The sequence below is a fragment of the Heptranchias perlo genome, chromosome 16, assembly GCF_035084215.1.
Source record: "Heptranchias perlo isolate sHepPer1 chromosome 16, sHepPer1.hap1, whole genome shotgun sequence".
Taxonomy (NCBI): Eukaryota; Metazoa; Chordata; class Chondrichthyes; order Hexanchiformes; family Hexanchidae; genus Heptranchias; species Heptranchias perlo.
In genome coordinates, this window is record NC_090340.1 from 6,795,556 (window position 1) to 6,813,624 (window position 18,069).

An 18,069-nucleotide genomic window follows, 5' to 3' on the forward strand; every position below is an offset into this window, starting at 1 on the left:
CCGAATCGGCCCCACCCCTCCTCTTACTACCCGTTAACTGTTACTACTGTTAACATGCCTGTAGAATACTTTTGGATTCCCTTTTATGTTGGCCACCAGTCTATTCTAATACTCTCTCTTTGCTCATCTTTCTTTCTTTTTCACTTCCCCTCTGAACTTTCTATATTCTGCCTGGTTCTCAATTGTTTTATCAACCAGACACCTATCATATGCCTCTTTTTTCCATTTCATCTTACTCTCTATCTCCTTTGTCACCCAGGGAGCTCTGGCTTTAGTTGCCCTATCTTTCTCCTTCATGGGAAAGTACCTAGACTGTACACGAGATCACATGCCCAATGACTTTGTCTATTACTCATTTTTTATTTACTAATCAGCAATGCAATTAGTCACATTTGGATTCCTAATTCATGTGGCTAGTGGCTAACGTATTGGACAACACTGAACCAACCAGTGCTGTACCTGGCCTTGTAATGTTTGATGGGACAGTGTAGAGGGAGCTTTACTCTGTATCTAACCCGTGCTGTACCGGCCCTGGGTGTGTTTGATGGGACAGTGTCGAGGGAGCTTTACTCTGTATCTAACCCGTGCTGTACCGGCCCTGGGTGTGTTTGATGGGACAGTGTCGAGGGAGCTTTACTCTGTATCTAACCCGTGCTGTACCGGCCCTGGGTGTGTTTGATGGGACAGTGTCGAGGGAGCTTTACTCTGTATCTAACCCGTGCTGTACCTGCCCTGGGAGTGTTTGAAGGGACAGTGTAGAGGGAGCTTTACTCTTTATCTAACCCGTGCTGTACCTGCCCTGGGAATGTTTGATGGGACAGTGTAGAGGGAGCTTTACTCTGTATCTAACCCGTGCTGTACCTGCCCTGGGAGTGTTTGATGGGACAGTGTAGAGGGAGCTTTACTCTGTATCTAACCCATGCTGTGCCGGCCCTGGGAGTGTTTGATGGGACAGTGTAGAGGGAGCTTTACTCTGTATCTAACCCGTGCTGTACCTGGCCTTGTAATGTTTGATGGGACATCGTAGAGGGAGCTTTACTCTGTATCTAACCTGTGCTGTACCTGCCCTGGGAGTGTTTGATGGGACAGTGTAGAGGGAGCTTTACTCTGTATCTAACCTGTGCTCTACCTGCCCTGGGAGTGTTTGATGGGACAGTGTAGAGGGAGCTTTACTCTGTATCTAATCTGTGCTGTACCTGCCCTGGGAGTGTTTGATGGGACAGTGTAGAGGGAGCTTTACTCTGTATCTAACCTGTGCTGTACCTGCACTGGGAGTGTTTGATTGGACAGTGTAGAGGGAACTTTACTCTTGCATCCTTCTGATCTGGGAGTGCTTCATGCTAACACTGAATGCTGAGGATTCCATTTCTCAGTATTTACATCCGTGATCTTTATAAGCAGAAAATTCACAAAAGAAAGGACAAAAAGGGTGATTCCTAATTGAGATCAATGGATGGCGAATCATGGCTTGATGCCTGCGATCCCCCATGTCAGAACTTCTCCCGCTCGGAGCGCTGGATGTAAGTCGTATGTATCTGCACCTTCATATACCGACATTCCCATTCAGTCAGTCAGCGCAGATATTCCCAGTGAGGAGCTTGCTGTGAACTGGTCTCCATGTGTAAAGTGGATAATGGTGCACTTTTCAGATTGTTACTCCTCGCGTGGATTAGAGCAGAACATTCCCACTCCCCCGAAAATGGACAACAACCCACGCCTAGAATAATAAAACGTTTATTCAAAGGAAAAAATAATTTTAGCACAGCAGAATGGCACACTGTAAACAAAAGCACGCCGATTGAGAATGACACGTGTTGTAAGTGAAAGAGCGTAAAGATTGCAATGGATGGGAAAGCCCGAAAAAAACAACCTGTCTTCCTCCCAATCCGGTGCGGCCCGTCTCAGGAGGGGACAGTTACCTGATTAAAGTTACACTGCTAAGTGGGTCGATCATTGCTGTGGGGCATGACACCAAGCAGAGTGAAACAGTGGGCAACGAGAAAGTATGGCCCCTTCCACACCTGCAGCAACTAAACCTACCTAATAATCACATTCCTGTACTGAATGGTCACTCTAGTGGGGAAAAGATTTCAGCAAAGTCTGAACCAGAGGTTATCAAGTGCCCCCTCTCCAGGTGCTGGGTTGTCTCTCTTGAAGGGGAGTTAAAATAGCACACAGGAGTCCATCTGTGTAGCGCATGTACTTTACTATGGGACTAATGCTGAGGGCCTTGTAAAAACTCTGTTCCAGCTCTCTGATTCAACACATTTTCTCTGTATCACTTTTATATCCCAACAAACCAGGGTATAGTGAGGAAACATCTGAGATTGGGTTAGTGCCGGAGGTGGAGGACTGTGGCTGGAATATCACAGCACAATGAGCTCCGATCCCATCTTCACCACTACAGGGGAGCACTTAGCGAGGTCTCCTACATCCTTAAGGGAAAGAGAGGCTGAGGGTCATGGCTGGGCCACTTTCGCAAACCTTGCTAAGACCTGACAGTACAGTGGAGGCTGTTAAAGGCAATGAGTGGAATCAGGGGCTGCCTGCCCACCCTCCCATTCTGTCGTATACGATGTCCAGGGTGAGACTAGCAAATGGGAAAGGGAGAAATTAACCTGAAAAAGAGGGAGTGTATCCTGAAAACCAGCTTGTGTATCAGGCCCTCAGTGTTGATGCTTAATTTATAGAGTGAGGGTACGATTAGGGGCTGCGGGTCCAATCTATAAAAGAAAGATAGACTTGCATTATTGTTGCACCTTGTCACACCACTCACAAACATCCCTAAACGCTTCACATACAATGAATTAGAGCAATCTGAGAATCTAGACCTTCAAAGCCACAAAGAAGGAATGGATGCAGAACCAGTGGGAGTCTGGGCCCAAAACTGGAATCAGGCTCACAGACGGAACCAGTGGGAGTCTGGGCCCAGAAATGGAATTAGAATCAGAGAGATGGCTGTCAATTGCTCTCGAAGACTGTGGAACAGCCTCTGAGGCGGCACATTGAGAAACAAAGAGGAAAGAGTTAACAGAATGTCCTACTAGAAATTGAATATTAAAATACAAAATCCCTGCGTTTTACTATTTGACCTAATAGAAGAAGAAAAAAATAGTTGCTTATAATGAAGTCTTTATAACACAGTGGAGGCTGCTTAACAATTGACCCAGTTTGCTAAAAGATATAACATCCCTAGGTAGTCTGTAAGTGGGACGAATAACACATTGGAGTGTAGCTTGAGGCAGTCGCCAGGCTTAGAATGACCCTGATAATTTTAAGCTTCATGGGATATTGATGACATCTCAACAGTATTATTGCTTGGTGAACCATATAAACAGGGCAATAAGCAGACTCCACAGGAACAAACAAAATTATAGCAACATTGAGTTGAGGAAAATTTTGGAGACTTTGGCAAAGAATGTGTTTTAAGCAGGAGTTCACTGGGTTTATTTCTCCCCTCTCACTTATCTGGAGTGAAACCCTTTAGGTAATAGATCCAAGATATCACCGTTCCGGTTCCTGCAGACCGTGGGCATGATGCAACCAACTTGCCAGTGACCGGGGACTTGGTGGTATTTGTAGTTGCCTCGAAGCTGACGACCACAACGTGGGTTTTCTTAGAACGGAGGGTCTCAGTTGGCTTGACAACAAAAACTGGATTGTCCACTTGGAATGAGAAAGTCGTCACCTGTGGGAAGATGTTCTTAAATGGAATTGAAGTGGTGGATCCAGCTCGAATCTGGAAGGGCCCCTGAGGTTTGGCAGGCAGGCACATTCCAAAGAGCGGGATGTTGTACTCGCCTCCAATTGAAGAGAAGATGTTGAGAGTTGCTCTGGACTCACCCACCCGGAGAGGCTCGTAGGTCACCTCCACACTGACCTCTGAACCACCCGGTGAGGCTGGCGAGACGGTGATGCTCTTGTCTACTAGGAAATCGGAACTGTCAACCTAAGGAAGGAACACCTGAATCAGCTTCGTTCACCCAGGTTACCTTGGCTAATTTACAAGCAATCTGATCGAAAAAGGCCCAGGTGGCATCAGAAATTGCAATTGCAAACTTTTTTTTAAAGTTAAAAAGGAACCATTTTTGGCCAATTTTGAAATCATCAAAGTGCTGGAGAACTTCTGCACCCATTCCAACATCACCTCCTTGCCGGAATAACATGGTCTACATGCACAGTATAGCTCCCTCTACCCTGCCTCAGCACTGGACCTTTGCTCCTACTTCTCCAACAACATGCACCAGTCTCATTTGTGGTCTCTCTGAGTGAGACTCATGATCTAATGCCAATTTGTGCTTTGTTTTTTTTTTTGCCCAAACTCAATTCACATAGAACCCTTCCAGCTGGTTAGAGGTTTTCATCCCATCAGTCTGGAGTGGATCCAAGTTCAGACTGCTGAGACGGATGTACAGTGTGCGGACGCTCTACAGAACCCAGTCACTAGTTTGAGCGATTTATTGAGCAAGTTATACGTGACATCAGCCCCCCAACAGGGAGGGAGGTCTTTCTCTTTTTGTGGGAGAGCTCCACAAATAGCAAGGGAAGTTTAGCCAATATAAACTGATCGAGGGATGAACAAAACCAATGGTTACTTCAATTAGAACAGTGAAATCGGCACCTGTAGCAAGCAATGGCCGCTGGTCACTGAGGACTTTTGATGAACCAGCAGATATCACAAGCCAGTACTCCAAGATAAGTTTGGGCTCGGCAGGAGAGTGGGATGGGCAGGGGAGAGTGCGATGGGCAGGGGAGAGTGCGATGGGCAGGGGAGAGTGCGATGGGCAGGGGAGAGTGCGATGGGCAGGGGAGAGTGCGATGGGCAGGGGAGAGTGCGATGGGCAGGGGAGAGTGGGATGGGCAGGGGAGAGAGCGATGGGCAGGGGAGAGTGGGATGGGCAGGGGAGAGTGCGATGGGCAGGGGAGAGTGCGATGGGCAGGGGAGAGTGCGATGGGCAGGGGAGAGTGTGTTGGACAGGGGAGAGTGGGATGGGCAGGGGAGAGTGGGATAGGCAGGGGAGAACGAGGGTCCGTCCCAACTGAAGTAAAGAGCAGCGCTATTAAGTGAAATGCTACAATCTATAGGATTCATTTTGCAGATGTACTGGTCCCAGGTGGAATCTCGCCCGCTGGGGGACCTAGCGGAAAATTACGGGTGAGCTTCCCCACTGTTTCCCAAACTGCGCTTCTGGTGGGTGAGGCTCTGCCCTGGGAGCGGCTTTTGGATAGTCGTCCATTATATCCTGGCATGCCCAATGGTTACAGAAAGCTCTCAGTGAAAACAGCAGGTGTGTGTTGAAGTCATTCAGGATACCAGGAGGGGCACAACTTAAAAGTCAAGTTAGGAGTAAGGAGAAAAGTCAGGCAGGACTTTTTCACCCCAGGGGTAACCGATTTGTGGGACAAGTTAGTGGGGAAGGGCACTCATACTCTATGAACGGATTCAAGTGTCACCTGGATGTACTTCTGGAGGCAGAAGGGTGTGAGGGATATGATGAGAAGGCGGACAGGTAGGGTTCTTCACACAAAGAGTAGTGGAAATCTCCCCCAAAAAGCTGTTGAGGCTGGAGGTCAATTGAAAATTTCAAAACTGAGATTGATGGATTTTTGTTCGGTAAGGGTATTAAGGGATATGGAACCAAGGCGGGTAGATGGAGTTAAGACACAGCCGTGATCTAGCTGAATGATGGAACAGGCTCGAGGGACTGAATGGCCTCCTCCTGTTCCTATGTTCCTATGACTGGTGTGTGAAAAAACAGGCAGGCTTGTTGGGATTTAATGCCTTTTCCTACTCCTAACATTTCTCACACTCTTGTGTTCTATGTTGAATAGTCTAATGGCTGGTGGGATTGGGGGCCTCTCCCACAATTAATGAGGGATACCACGGATAATGTAGGGAAGGATTGGGGTGCGGGGGAGAAGGAAGATTTATCCAAACTGATATTTAAGGATTATCAGAAAATGAATGATAAAATTCCTCTTCAAACTGGGAACCTAATGTGGTAAAAAAAAAGACTTGCATTTCTATAGCGCCTTTCATGACATCAGAATGTCCCAAAGTGCTTTACGGCCAATGAAGTATTTTTGAAGTGTAGTCACTGTTGTAATGTAAGAAATGCAGCAGCCAATTTGCGCACAGCAAGATTCCACAAACAGCAATGAAATAAATGGCCAGATCATCTGTTTTTTTAGTGATGTTGGTTGAGGGATAAATATTGTCCACGACACAGGGGAGAACTCACCTACACTTTCTCGAAATAGTGCAGTGGGATCTTTTACATCCACCTGATAGGGCAGACGGGGTCTCATTTGAAAGATGGCACTTCCGACAGTGCAGCACCCCCTCAGTACTGCACTGAAATGTCAGCCTGGATTATGTGCTCAAGTCTCTGGAGTGGGTCTTTAACACACAACCTTCTAACTTAGTGGCGAGAGTGCTACCCACTGAGCTAAGGTTGATACCGTAGTACAGCTACCGGCCCAGCCCATAATCTCTAATTTTTCAGCAAGCACCTGCTTCATGCAGAATCTACCTTGCACTGGTACTCAAGTTTCTGGCGGGAATGGTTCATGAACTTGGCACTGAGGACTTGGTTGCCACCAAAGGTGGTCCGGAAGTAGAGGGGCTTCTCGAGCCCCGCTGGCTTGGCTTTCAAGATCAGGTCGTACTGGAAGACCCCCAGCTCATTGTTGTTCAATGTGAGGCGCCCGCTGGTTTCCCCCACTTTCACAGGCTGATATTCAAAATTCAATACACCCTAGGGAGGGAAAGAAAAACAGTGAGGCAACCAGGAAAACCCACCAATGGGGACCTTGATTGTTTGAGACATTGCATCAGATTCAGAATCAGCTAGAATTTTTGTGCGACCTCCCCGTCCATTGATTTTTTGGCAGATCTGGAATGGGTGAGTCTGGAAACTTGCTTGGAGACATGTTCCACTGTGTCCTTACCCCACTCCCCCAATGTCCTCACCTCCCACAATCTCCATTTCCTGGGGGTCAGAGCCAGTCACCCATATCATAGAATCATAGAATCTTACAGCACAGAAGGAGGCCATTTGGACAATCTTGCCTGTGCTGGCTCGTTGAAAGAGCTGTCCAATTAGTCCCACTCCCAATTCGTGAGAAAGCACATGCAAATTAGGTAAGTACATCCTCTGTCGTATTTCCTGCTGTCCCCCCACTCCCCCTTCATTGAATGCTGGAGGCAGGGGCCGCCTACCAAGCCCCGGCAACCTGCGTTCACAGGTCGGCAGAGGGGCCTGGGGGGGCGGTGGTAATGGGCCAGGGGTCTACGTTAATGCTCTGAGAGCATGGTCATGCACAGGTCCACAAGTAACAAATCAAAAAAAAATTGTTGCCTCCCTCCTGTAGCTGTGGAAGGCCCCCTAATGTCTACTCTAGCACTGTTCCTCCTCCAGTTTGGTGCAACTCCCTGGCAGGGGCTGAGGAGTCAGGAGTCCTCCTCCCATTCAAACCCCCCATGGCTTGAAAATGGCCAGTGTCGGGGGTGGGTGGGGGGGACATCGCTGGGGTGGGCAGCTGTCCTGTCAAGCCAGGGAAACACTCCCATTGGAAGATGCAGGCTCCGATCGCCAAGGTGTGTCGTACTGCAAAGCGAGTCCGTTTCTCCGGACGATAGTTTTTACTCGGGGGACACTTTCATTTCACATCGAGCCTTTTTCTAATGAATGTGACAGAAACATTTGGCATGATTTCATTTTTGGTGACAAAATGGGCAGATGTGAAATCTATGCAAATATAGTCCACGCAGAAATGATCAGTCTGCAGTCTCACTGTCGATCTGTGTGTGCTCACTTGGTTTCATGCAAGCACTGAGGTAGCTGCAGGTCAGTATAACTAGCTGGGAAAGGCTTGCAATGTTCCTGGATCAGGATTCAGACATTCCCTGTATGCCCTGTGATGCTCCCTGTATTTTCTGAACATGTCTCCTCCGTGTTTGTCTATTTTGTTATTACACACGGGTATGAACATATGAAAAAGTGTGGCGTAACAATGAAAAGTTTGTATTTCTCTCGGTTTGTTCTCATTGGAGAAATGTTAGCATGAAATATTCATCAGATTAGCTTGTTGCTGCTGATAATCTCCAAAACAATCAGAGTTCCCTGAATAGCTGAAGGGTTAAATGCTCTAAGTGCTGTGAGACTCAGCCATACACACCTGAAACTGCTTCACTCCGATGCGAAACTCGTAGTGTGAATGCACCATAATACAGAGATCCTGGTACAAGACACCAGCATTTCACTTCAATCCAGCTTGGTGAGAATACCTGAACTGGAGAGATAGCAGCTCAACTATCAGCTCCGTATCCTGACAGCCCAGCTCCCTATCCTGACAGCCCAGCTCCCTATCCTGACAGCCCAGCTCCCTATCATGACAGCCGAGCTCCTTACTCTGACAGCCCAGCTCCCTATCCTGACAGCCCAGCTCCTTACTCTGACAGCCCAGCTCCCTATCCTGACAGCCCAGCTCCCTATCCTGACAGCCCAGCTCCTTACTCTGACAGCCCAGCTCCTTATCCTGACAGCCCAGCTCCCTATCCTGACAGCCCAGCTCCTTACTCTGACAGCCCAGCTCCTTATCCTGACAGCCCAGCTCCCTATCCTGACAGCCCAGCTCCCTATCCTGACAGCCCAGCTCCTTACTCTGACAGCCCAGCTCCTTATCCTGACAGCCCAGCTCCCTATCCTGACAGCCCAGCTCCTTACTCTGACAGCCCAGCTCCCTATCCTGACAGCCCAGCTCCCTATCCTGACAGCCCAGCTCCCTATCCTGACAGCCCAGCTCCCTATCCTGACAGCCCAGCTCCCTATCCTGACAGCCCAGCTCCTTACTCTGACAGCCCAGCTCCCTATCCTGACAGCCCAGCTCCCTATCCTGACGGCCCAGCTCCCTATCCTGACGGCCCAGCTCCTTACTCTGACAGCCCAGCTCCTTATCCTGACAGCCCAGCTCCCTATCCTGACAGCCCAGCTCCCGATCCTGACAGTCCAGCTCCCTATCCTGACAGCTCAGCTCCTTACTCTGACAGCCCAGCTCCCTATCCTGACGGCCCAGCTCCGTATCCTGACGGCCCAGCTCCGTATCCTGACAGCCCAGCTCCCTATCCTGACAGCCCAGCTCCCTATCCTGACGGCCCAGCTCCCTATCCTGACAGCCCAACTCCCTATCCTGACAGCCCAGCTCCCTATCCTGACAGCCCAGCTCCCTATCCTGACAGCCCAGCTCCCTATCCTGACAGCCCAGCTCCGTATCCTGACAGCCCAACTCCCTATCCTGACAGCCCAGCTCCATATCCTGACCGCCCAGCTCCCTATCCTGACGGCCCAGCTCCATATCCTGACCGCCCAGCTCCGTATCCTGACGGCCCAGCTCCGTATCCTGACAGCCCAGCTCCCTATCCTGACAGCCCAGCTCCCTATCCTGACAGCCCAGCTCCCTATCCTGACAGCCCAGCTCCGTATCCTGACAGCCCAGCTCCCTATCCTGACAGCCCAGCTCCCTATCCTGACAGCCCAGCTCCCTATCCTGACAGCCCAGCTCCGTATCCTGACAGCCCAGCTCCCTATCCTGACAGCCCAGCTCCCTATCCTGACGGCCCAACTCCCTATCCTGACAGCCCAGCTCCCTATCCTGACGGCCCAGCTCCCTATCCTGACAGCCCAACTCCCTATCCTGACAGCCCAGCTCCGTATCCTGACAGCCCAGCTCCTTATCCTGACGGCCCAGCTCCGTATCCTGACGGCCCAACTCCCTATCCTGACAGCCCAGCTCCGTATCCTGACAGCCCAGCTCCCTATCCTGACAGCCCAACTCCCTATCCTGACAGCCCAGCTCTGTATCCTGACAGCCCAGCTCCTTATCCTGACAGCCCAGCTCCCTATCCTGACAGCCCAGCTCCGTATCCTGACAGCCCAGCTCCGTATCCTGACCGCCCAGCTCCCTATCCTGACAGCCCAACTCCCTATCCTGACAGCCCAGCTCCGTATCCTGACAGCCCAGCTCCCTATCCTGACAGCCCAGCTCCGTATCCTGACAGCCCAGCTCCTTATCCTGACAGCCCAGCTCCGTATCCTGACAGCCCAGCTCCTTATCCTGACGGCCCAGCGCCCTATCCTGACAGCCCAGCTCCCTATCCTGACAGCCCAGCTCCCTATCCTGACGGCCCAGCTCCTTACTCTGACAGCCCAGCTCCTTATCCTGACAGCCCAGCTCCCTATCCTGACAGCCCAGCTCCCTATCCTGACAGCCCAGCTCCCTATCCTGACAGCCCAGCTCCTTACTCTGACAGCCCAGCTCCCTATCCTGACAGCCCAGCTCCCTATCCTGACAGCCCAGCTCCTTACTCTGACAGCCCAGCTCCCTATCCTGACAGCCCAGCTCCGTATCCTGACAGCCCAGCTCCCTATCCTGACAGCTCAGCTCCTTACTCTGACAGCCCAGCTCCCTATCCTGACAGCCCAGCTCCCTATCCTGACAGCCCAGCGCCCTATCCTGACAGCTCAGCTCCTTACTCTGACAGCCCAGATCCCTATCCTGACGGCCCAGCTCCGTATCCTGACGGCCCAGCTCCGTATCCTGACAGCCCAACTCCCTATCCTGACAGCCCAGCTCCGTATCCTGACCGCCCAGCTCCCTATCCTGACAGCCCAGCTCCCTATCCTGACAGCCCAGCTCCCTATCCTGACAGCCCAGCTCCGTATCCTGACAGCCCAGCTCCGTATCCTGACGGCCCAGCTCCCTATCCTGACGGCCCAGCTCCGTATCCTGACGGCCCAGCTCCCTATCCTGACGGCCCAGCTCCCTATCCTGACGGCCCAACTCCCTATCCTGACAGCCCAGCGCCCTATCCTGACGGCCCAGCTCCGTATCCTGACGGCCCAGCTCCCTATCCTGACAGCCCAGCTCCCTATCCTGACAGCCCAGCGCCCTATCCTGACGGCCCAGCTCCGTATCCTGACGGCCCAGCTCCGTATCCTGACGGCCCAGCTCCCTATCCTGACAGCCCAGCTCCGTATCCTGACAGCCCAGCTCCCTATCCTGACAGCCCAGCGCCCTATCCTGACGGCCCAGCGCCCTATCCTGACAGCCCAGCTCCCTATCCTGACGGCCCAGCGCCCTATCCTGACGGCCCAGCGCCCTATCCTGACGGCCCAGCGCCCTATCCTGACAGCCCAGCTCCGTATCCTGACGGCCCAGCTCCGTATCCTGACGGCCCAGCTCCCTATCCTGACAGCCCAGCTCCCTATCCTGACAGCCCAGCGCCCTATCCTGACGGCCCAGCTCCGTATCCTGACGGCCCAGCTCCGTATCCTGACGGCCCAGCTCCCTATCCTGACGGCCCAGCGCCCTATCCTGACGGCCCAGCTCCCTATCCTGACAGCCCAGCTCCCTATCCTGACAGCCCAGCGCCCTATCCTGACGGCCCAGCGCCCTATCCTGACGGCCCAGCGCCCTTACCTTAGCCTGTGGTGGGACAATCAGCTGCGTCGGGAGGCTGATGTCTGCGATTTTACAATCAGTGCTGAATACAGTGGGGACGGTCAACGGATTCTCAACTTCCACAGTCCCAGAAGTGCTCTGTCGAACTGGTGCCACCATCTCAATCGTGCCGATCAGGCCAGGAGGTGTGGCTTTAATGTTCAGAATGTAGTACAGATATTCCAGAGTGGCCTCATTCCGGAAGGTCACCTGCAGAGGCAGAATGTGAGAGCTTTAGTCGGCTCGATTCAATAACATCTGAACCCGGGTATCAGGCACCACTTGCATTTCTGCTAATGACGCTCAAAAATATTGATCCAATCCTTTCCGCCTCCTTTAAGAATCACAGCTCCACGAATTCTGAACAATACAAATTACATCAAATTACCATGAAAAAAATAATTTTCCGACTTCAAAAAAAACTCAAGTAAAATAAAGAGCAGCTTCTGATTTATCATTTTCTGAATACAATTAAAAAACATAAACTAAAAAACACTTCTTAAGTCACATTTTCCCTGAATTCTCCACATCCCACCCACAAACCTGGGTCAGAGGGTCAGACCTCCCCTTTGATTTTCTCACCATCACCTTTGGAGGATACTTATCCTTCTGCTTGTTTCCTCCCGCAGAAGCATTGCTGAAAGTGCAAGGCTGATCAGGCAGACAATCATGGTCAGGATGATTGTAGAGAATCACTGGGGTGATGGGTGTGTGGAGAATCATTGGGGTGATGGGTGTGTGGAGAATCATTGGGGTGATGGGTGTGTGGAGAATCATTGGGGTGATGGGTGTGTGGAGAATCATTGGGGTGATGGGTTTGGGGAGAATCATTGGGGTGATGGGTGTGCGGAGAATCAATGGGGTGATGGGTGTGTGGAGAATCACTGGGGTGATGGGTGTGTGGAGAATCATTGGGGTGATGGGTGTGTGGAGAATCATTGGGGTGATGGGTTTGGGGAGAATCATTGGGGTGATGGGTGTGTGGAGAATCATTGGGGTGATGGGTGTGTGGAGAATCATTGGGGTGATGGGTGTGTGGAGAATCATTGGGGTGATGGGTGTGTAGAGAATCATTGGGGTGATGAGTGTGTGGAGAATCATTGGGGTGATTGGTGTGTGGAGAATCATTGGGGTGATGGGTGTGTGGAGAATCATTGGGGTGATGGGTGTGTGGAGAATCATTGGGTGATGGGTGTGTGGAGAATCATTGGGGTGATGGGTGATGGGAGTGTGGAGAATCATTGGGGTGATTGGTGTGTGGAGAATCATTGGGGTGATGGGTGTGTGGAGAATCATTGGGTGATGGGTGTGTGGAGAATCATTGGGGTGATGGGTTTGGGGAGAATCATTGGGGTGATGGGTGTGTGAAGAATCATTGGGGTGATGGGTGTGCGGAGAATCATTGGGGTGATGGGTGTGTGGAGAATCATTGGGGTGATGGGTGTGCGGAGAATCATTGGGGTGATGGGTGTGCGGAGAATCAATGGGGTGATGCTTGTGTGGAGAATCATTGGGGTGATGGGTGTGTGGAGAATCCATTGGGGTGATGGGTGTGTGGAGAATCATTGGGGTGATGGGTGTGTAGAGAATCACTGGGGTGATGGGTGTGTGGAGAATCATTGGGGTGATGGGTGTGTAGAGAATCATTGGGGTGATGAGTGTGTGGAGAATCATTGGGGTGATGAGTGTGTGGAGAATCATTGGGGTGATGAGTGTGCGGAGAATCATTGGGGTGATGGGTGTGCGGAGAATCATTGGGGTGATGGGTGTGCGGAGAATCACTGGGGTGATGGGTGTGCGGAGAATCACTGGGGTGATGGGTGTGTGGAGAATCATTGGGGTGATGGTTGTGCAGAGAATCATTGGGGTGATGTGTGTGTGGAGATTCATTGGGGAGATGGGTGTGCGGAGAATCACTGGGGTGATGGGTGTGTGGAGAATCATTGGGGTGATGGGTGTGTCGAGAATCAATGGGGTGATGAGTGTGTGGAGAATCATTGGGGTGATGGGTGTGTGGAGAATCATTGGGGTAATGGGTGTGTGGAGAGTCATTGGGGTGATGGGTGTGCGGAGAATCACTGGCGTGATGGATGTATGAAGAATTATTGGGGTGATGGGTGTGTGGAGAATCATTGGGGTGATGGGTGTGCGGAGAATCATTGGGGTGATGGGTGTGTGGAGAATCATTGGGGTGATGGGTGTGTGGAGAATCATTGGGGTGATGGGTGTGTGGAGAATCATTGGGGTGATGGGTGTGCGGAGAAACATTGGGGTGATGGGTGTGTGGAGAATCATTGGGGTGATGGGTGTGTGGTGAATCATTGGGGTGATGGGTGGGCGGAGAATCATTGGGGTGATGGGTGTGTGGAGAATCATTGGGGTGATGGGTGGGCGGAGAATCATTGGGGTGATGGGTGTGTGGAGAATCATTGGGGTGATGGGTGTGTGGAGTATCCTTGGGGTGATGGGTGGGCGGAGAATCATTGGGGTGATGGGTGTGTGGAGAATAACTGGGGTGATGGGTGTGTGGAGAATAATTGGGGTGATGGGTGTGTGGAGAATCATTGGGGTGATGGGTTTGTGGAGAATAAGTGGGGTGATGGGTGTGTGGAGAATAATTGGGGTGATGAGTGTGTGGAGAATCACTGGGGTGATGAGTGTGTGGAGAATCACTGGGGTGATGGGTGTGCGGAGAATCACTGGGGTGATGGGTGTGTGGAGAATCATTGGGGTGATGGGTGTGTGGAGAATCATTGGGGTGATGGGTGTGTGGAGAATCAGTGGGGTGATGGGTGTGTGGAGAATCATTGGGGTGATGGGTGTGCGGAGAATCACTGGGGTGATGGGTGTGTGGAGAATCAATGGGGTGATGGGTGTGTGGAGAATCACTGGGGTGATGGGTGTGTGGAGAATCAATGGGGTGATGGGTGTGTGGACAATCAATGGGGTGATGGGTGTGTGGAGAATCATTGGGGTGATGGGTGTGTGGAGAATCAATGGGGTGATGAGTGTGTGGAGAATCAATGGGGTGATGAGTGTGCGGAGAATCATTGGGGTGATGGGTGTGCGGAGAATCATTGGGGTGATGGGTGTGCGGAGAATCATTGGGGTGATGGGTGTGTGGAGAATCATTGGGGTGATGGGTGTGTGGAGAATCATTGGGGTGATGGGTGTGTGGAGAATCACTGGGGTGATGGGTGTGTGGAGAATCATTGGGGTGATGGGTGTGTGGAGAATCATTGGAGTGATGGGTGTGTGGAGAATCATTGGGGTGATGGGTTTGGGGAGAATCATTGAGGTGATGGGTGTGTGGAGAATCATTGGGGTGATGGGTGTGTGGAGAATCATTGGGTGATGGGTGTGTGGAGAATCATTGGGGTGATGGATGTGCAGAGAATCTTTGGGGTGATGGGTGTGCAGAGAATCATTGGGGTGATTGGTGTGTGGAGAATCATTGGGGTGATGGGTGTGTGGAGAATCATTGGGTGATGGGTGTGTGGAGAATCATTGGGGTGATGGGTTTGGGGAGAATCATTGGGGTGATGGGTGTGTGAAGAATCATTGGGGTGATGGGTGTGCGGAGAATCATTGGGGTGATGGGTGTGTGGAGAATCATTGGGGTGATGGGTATGCGGGGAATCATTGGGGTGATGGGTGTGCGGAGAATCATTGGGGTGATGGGTGTGCGGAGAATCAATGGGGTGATGCTTGTGTGGAGAATCATTGGGGTGATGGGTGTGTGGAGAATCCATTGGGGTGATGGGTGTGTGGAGAATCATTGGGGTGATGGGTGTGTAGAGAATCACTGGGGTGATGGGTGTGTGGAGAATCATTGGGGTGATGGGTGTGTAGAGAATCATTGGGGTGATGAGTGTGTGGAGAATCATTGGGGTGATGAGTGTGTGGAGAATGATTGGGGTGATGAGTGTGCGGAGAATCATTGGGGTGATGGGTGTGCGGAGAATCATTGGGGTGATGGGTGTGCGGAGAATCACTGGGGTGATGGGTGTGCGGAGAATCACTGGGGTGATGGGTGTGTGGAGAATCATTGGGGTGATGGTTGTGCAGAGAATCATTGGGGTGATGTGTGTGTGGAGATTCATTGGGGAGATGGGTGTGCGGAGAATCACTGGGGTGATGGGTGTGTGGAGAATCATTGGGGTGATGGGTGTGTCGAGAATCAATGGGGTGATGAGTGTGTGGAGAATCATTGGGGTGATGGGTGTGTGCAGAATCATTGGGGTAATGGGTGTGTGGAGAGTCATTGGGGTGATGGGTGTGCGGAGAATCACTGGCGTGATGGATGTATGAAGAATTATTGGGGTGATGGGTGTGTGGAGAATCATTGGGGTGATGGGTGTGTGGAGAATCATTGGGGTGATGGGTGTGCGGAGAATCATTGGGGTGATGGGTGTGTGGAGAATCATTGGGGTGATGGGTGTGTGGAGAATCATTGGGGTGATGGGTGTGTGGAGAATCATTGGGGTGATGGGTGTGTGGAGAATCACTGGGGTGATGGGTGTGTGGAGAATCATTGGGGTGATGGGTGTGTGGAGAATCATTGGAGTGATGGGTGTGTGGAGAATCATTGGGGTGATGGGTTTGGGGAGAATCATTGAGGTGATGGGTGTGTGGAGAATCATTGGGGTGATGGGTGTGTGGAGAATCATTGGGTGATGGGTGTGTGGAGAATCATTGGGGTGATGGATGTGCAGAGAATCTTTGGGGTGATGGGTGTGCAGAGAATCATTGGGGTGATTGGTGTGTGGAGAATCATTGGGGTGATGGGTGTGTGGAGAATCATTGGGTGATGGGTGTGTGGAGAATCATTGGGGTGATGGGTTTGGGGAGAATCATTGGGGTGATGGGTGTGTGAAGAATCATTGGGGTGATGGGTGTGCGGAGAATCATTGGGGTGATGGGTGTGTGGAGAATCATTGGGGTGATGGGTATGCGGGGAATCATTGGGGTGATGGGTGTGCGGAGAATCATTGGGGTGATGGGTGTGCGGAGAATCAATGGGGTGATGCTTGTGTGGAGAATCATTGGGGTGATGGGTGTGTGGAGAATCCATTGGGGTGATGGGTGTGTGGAGAATCATTGGGGTGATGGGTGTGTAGAGAATCACTGGGGTGATGGGTGTGTGGAGAATCATTGGGGTGATGGGTGTGTAGAGAATCATTGGGGTGATGAGTGTGTGGAGAATCATTGGGGTGATGAGTGTGTGGAGAATGATTGGGGTGATGAGTGTGCGGAGAATCATTGGGGTGATGGGTGTGCGGAGAATCATTGGGGTGATGGGTGTGCGGAGAATCACTGGGGTGATGGGTGTGCGGAGAATCACTGGGGTGATGGGTGTGTGGAGAATCATTGGGGTGATGGTTGTGCAGAGAATCATTGGGGTGATGTGTGTGTGGAGATTCATTGGGGAGATGGGTGTGCGGAGAATCACTGGGGTGATGGGTGTGTGGAGAATCATTGGGGTGATGGGTGTGTCGAGAATCAATGGGGTGATGAGTGTGTGGAGAATCATTGGGGTGATGGGTGTGTGCAGAATCATTGGGGTAATGGGTGTGTGGAGAGTCATTGGGGTGATGGGTGTGCGGAGAATCACTGGCGTGATGGATGTATGAAGAATTATTGGGGTGATGGGTGTGTGGAGAATCATTGGGGTGATGGGTGTGTGGAGAATCATTGGGGTGATGGGTGTGCGGAGAATCATTGGGGTGATGGGTGTGTGGAGAATCATTGGGGTGATGGGTGTGTGGAGAATCATTGGGGTGATGGGTGTGTGGAGAATCATTGGGGTGATGGGTGTGCGGAGAATCATTGGGGTGATGGGTGGGCGGAGAATCATTGGGGTGATGGGTGTGTGGAGAATCATTGGGGTGATGGGTGTGTGGTGAATCATTGGGGTGATGGGTGTGTGGAGAATCATTGGGGTGATGGGTGTGCGGAGAATCATTGGGGTGATGGGTGGGCGGAGAATCATTGGGGTGATGGGTGGGCGGAGAATCATTGGGGTGATGGGTCTGTGGAGAATCATTGGGGTGATGGGTGTGTGGAGAATCATTGGGGTGATGGGTGTGCGGAGAATCATTGGGGTGATGGGTGGGCGGAGAATCATTGGGGTGATGGGTGTGTGGAGAATCATTGGGGTGATGGGTGTGTGGTGAATCATTGGGGTGATGGGTGGGCGGAGAATCATTGGGGTGATGGGTGTGTGGAGAATCATTGGGGTGATGGGTGGGCGGAGAATCATTGGGGTGATGGGTTTGTGGAGAATAAGTGGGGTGATGGGTGTGTGGAGAATAATTGGGGTGATGGGTGTGTGGAGAATCATTGGGGTGATGAGTGTGTGGAGAATCACTGGGGTGATGGGTGTGTGGAGAATCACTGGGGTGATGGGTGTGCGGAGAATCACTGGGGTGATGGGTGTGTGGAGAATCATTGGGGTGATGGGTGTGTGGAGAATCATTGGGGTGATGGGTGTGTGGAGAATCATTGGGGTGATGGGTGTGTGGAGAATCATTGGGGTGATGGGTGTGCGGAGAATCACTGGGGTGA

The 18,069-nt window shown here is 51.5% G+C and overlaps 1 protein-coding gene across 1 annotated transcript in view; it reads right to left on the bottom strand.

The window, feature by feature from the left end:
- Positions 1 to 1,764: 1,764 nt before the first annotated feature.
- hydin (HYDIN axonemal central pair apparatus protein) overlaps positions 1,765 to 18,069 on the bottom strand; it is a 1,099,250-nt gene continuing 1,082,945 nt past the window's right edge. Inside the window, exons 89-91 of the mRNA XM_067997614.1 lie at positions 11,482 to 11,712; positions 6,534 to 6,758; positions 1,765 to 3,949 (exon numbers count right to left, since the gene is read on the bottom strand). Coding sequence (XP_067853715.1) covers positions 3,461 to 3,949; positions 6,534 to 6,758; positions 11,482 to 11,712 — 945 coding nt within the window. The 3' untranslated portion in view covers positions 1,765 to 3,460. The remainder of the gene's footprint in view (positions 3,950 to 6,533; positions 6,759 to 11,481; positions 11,713 to 18,069) is intronic.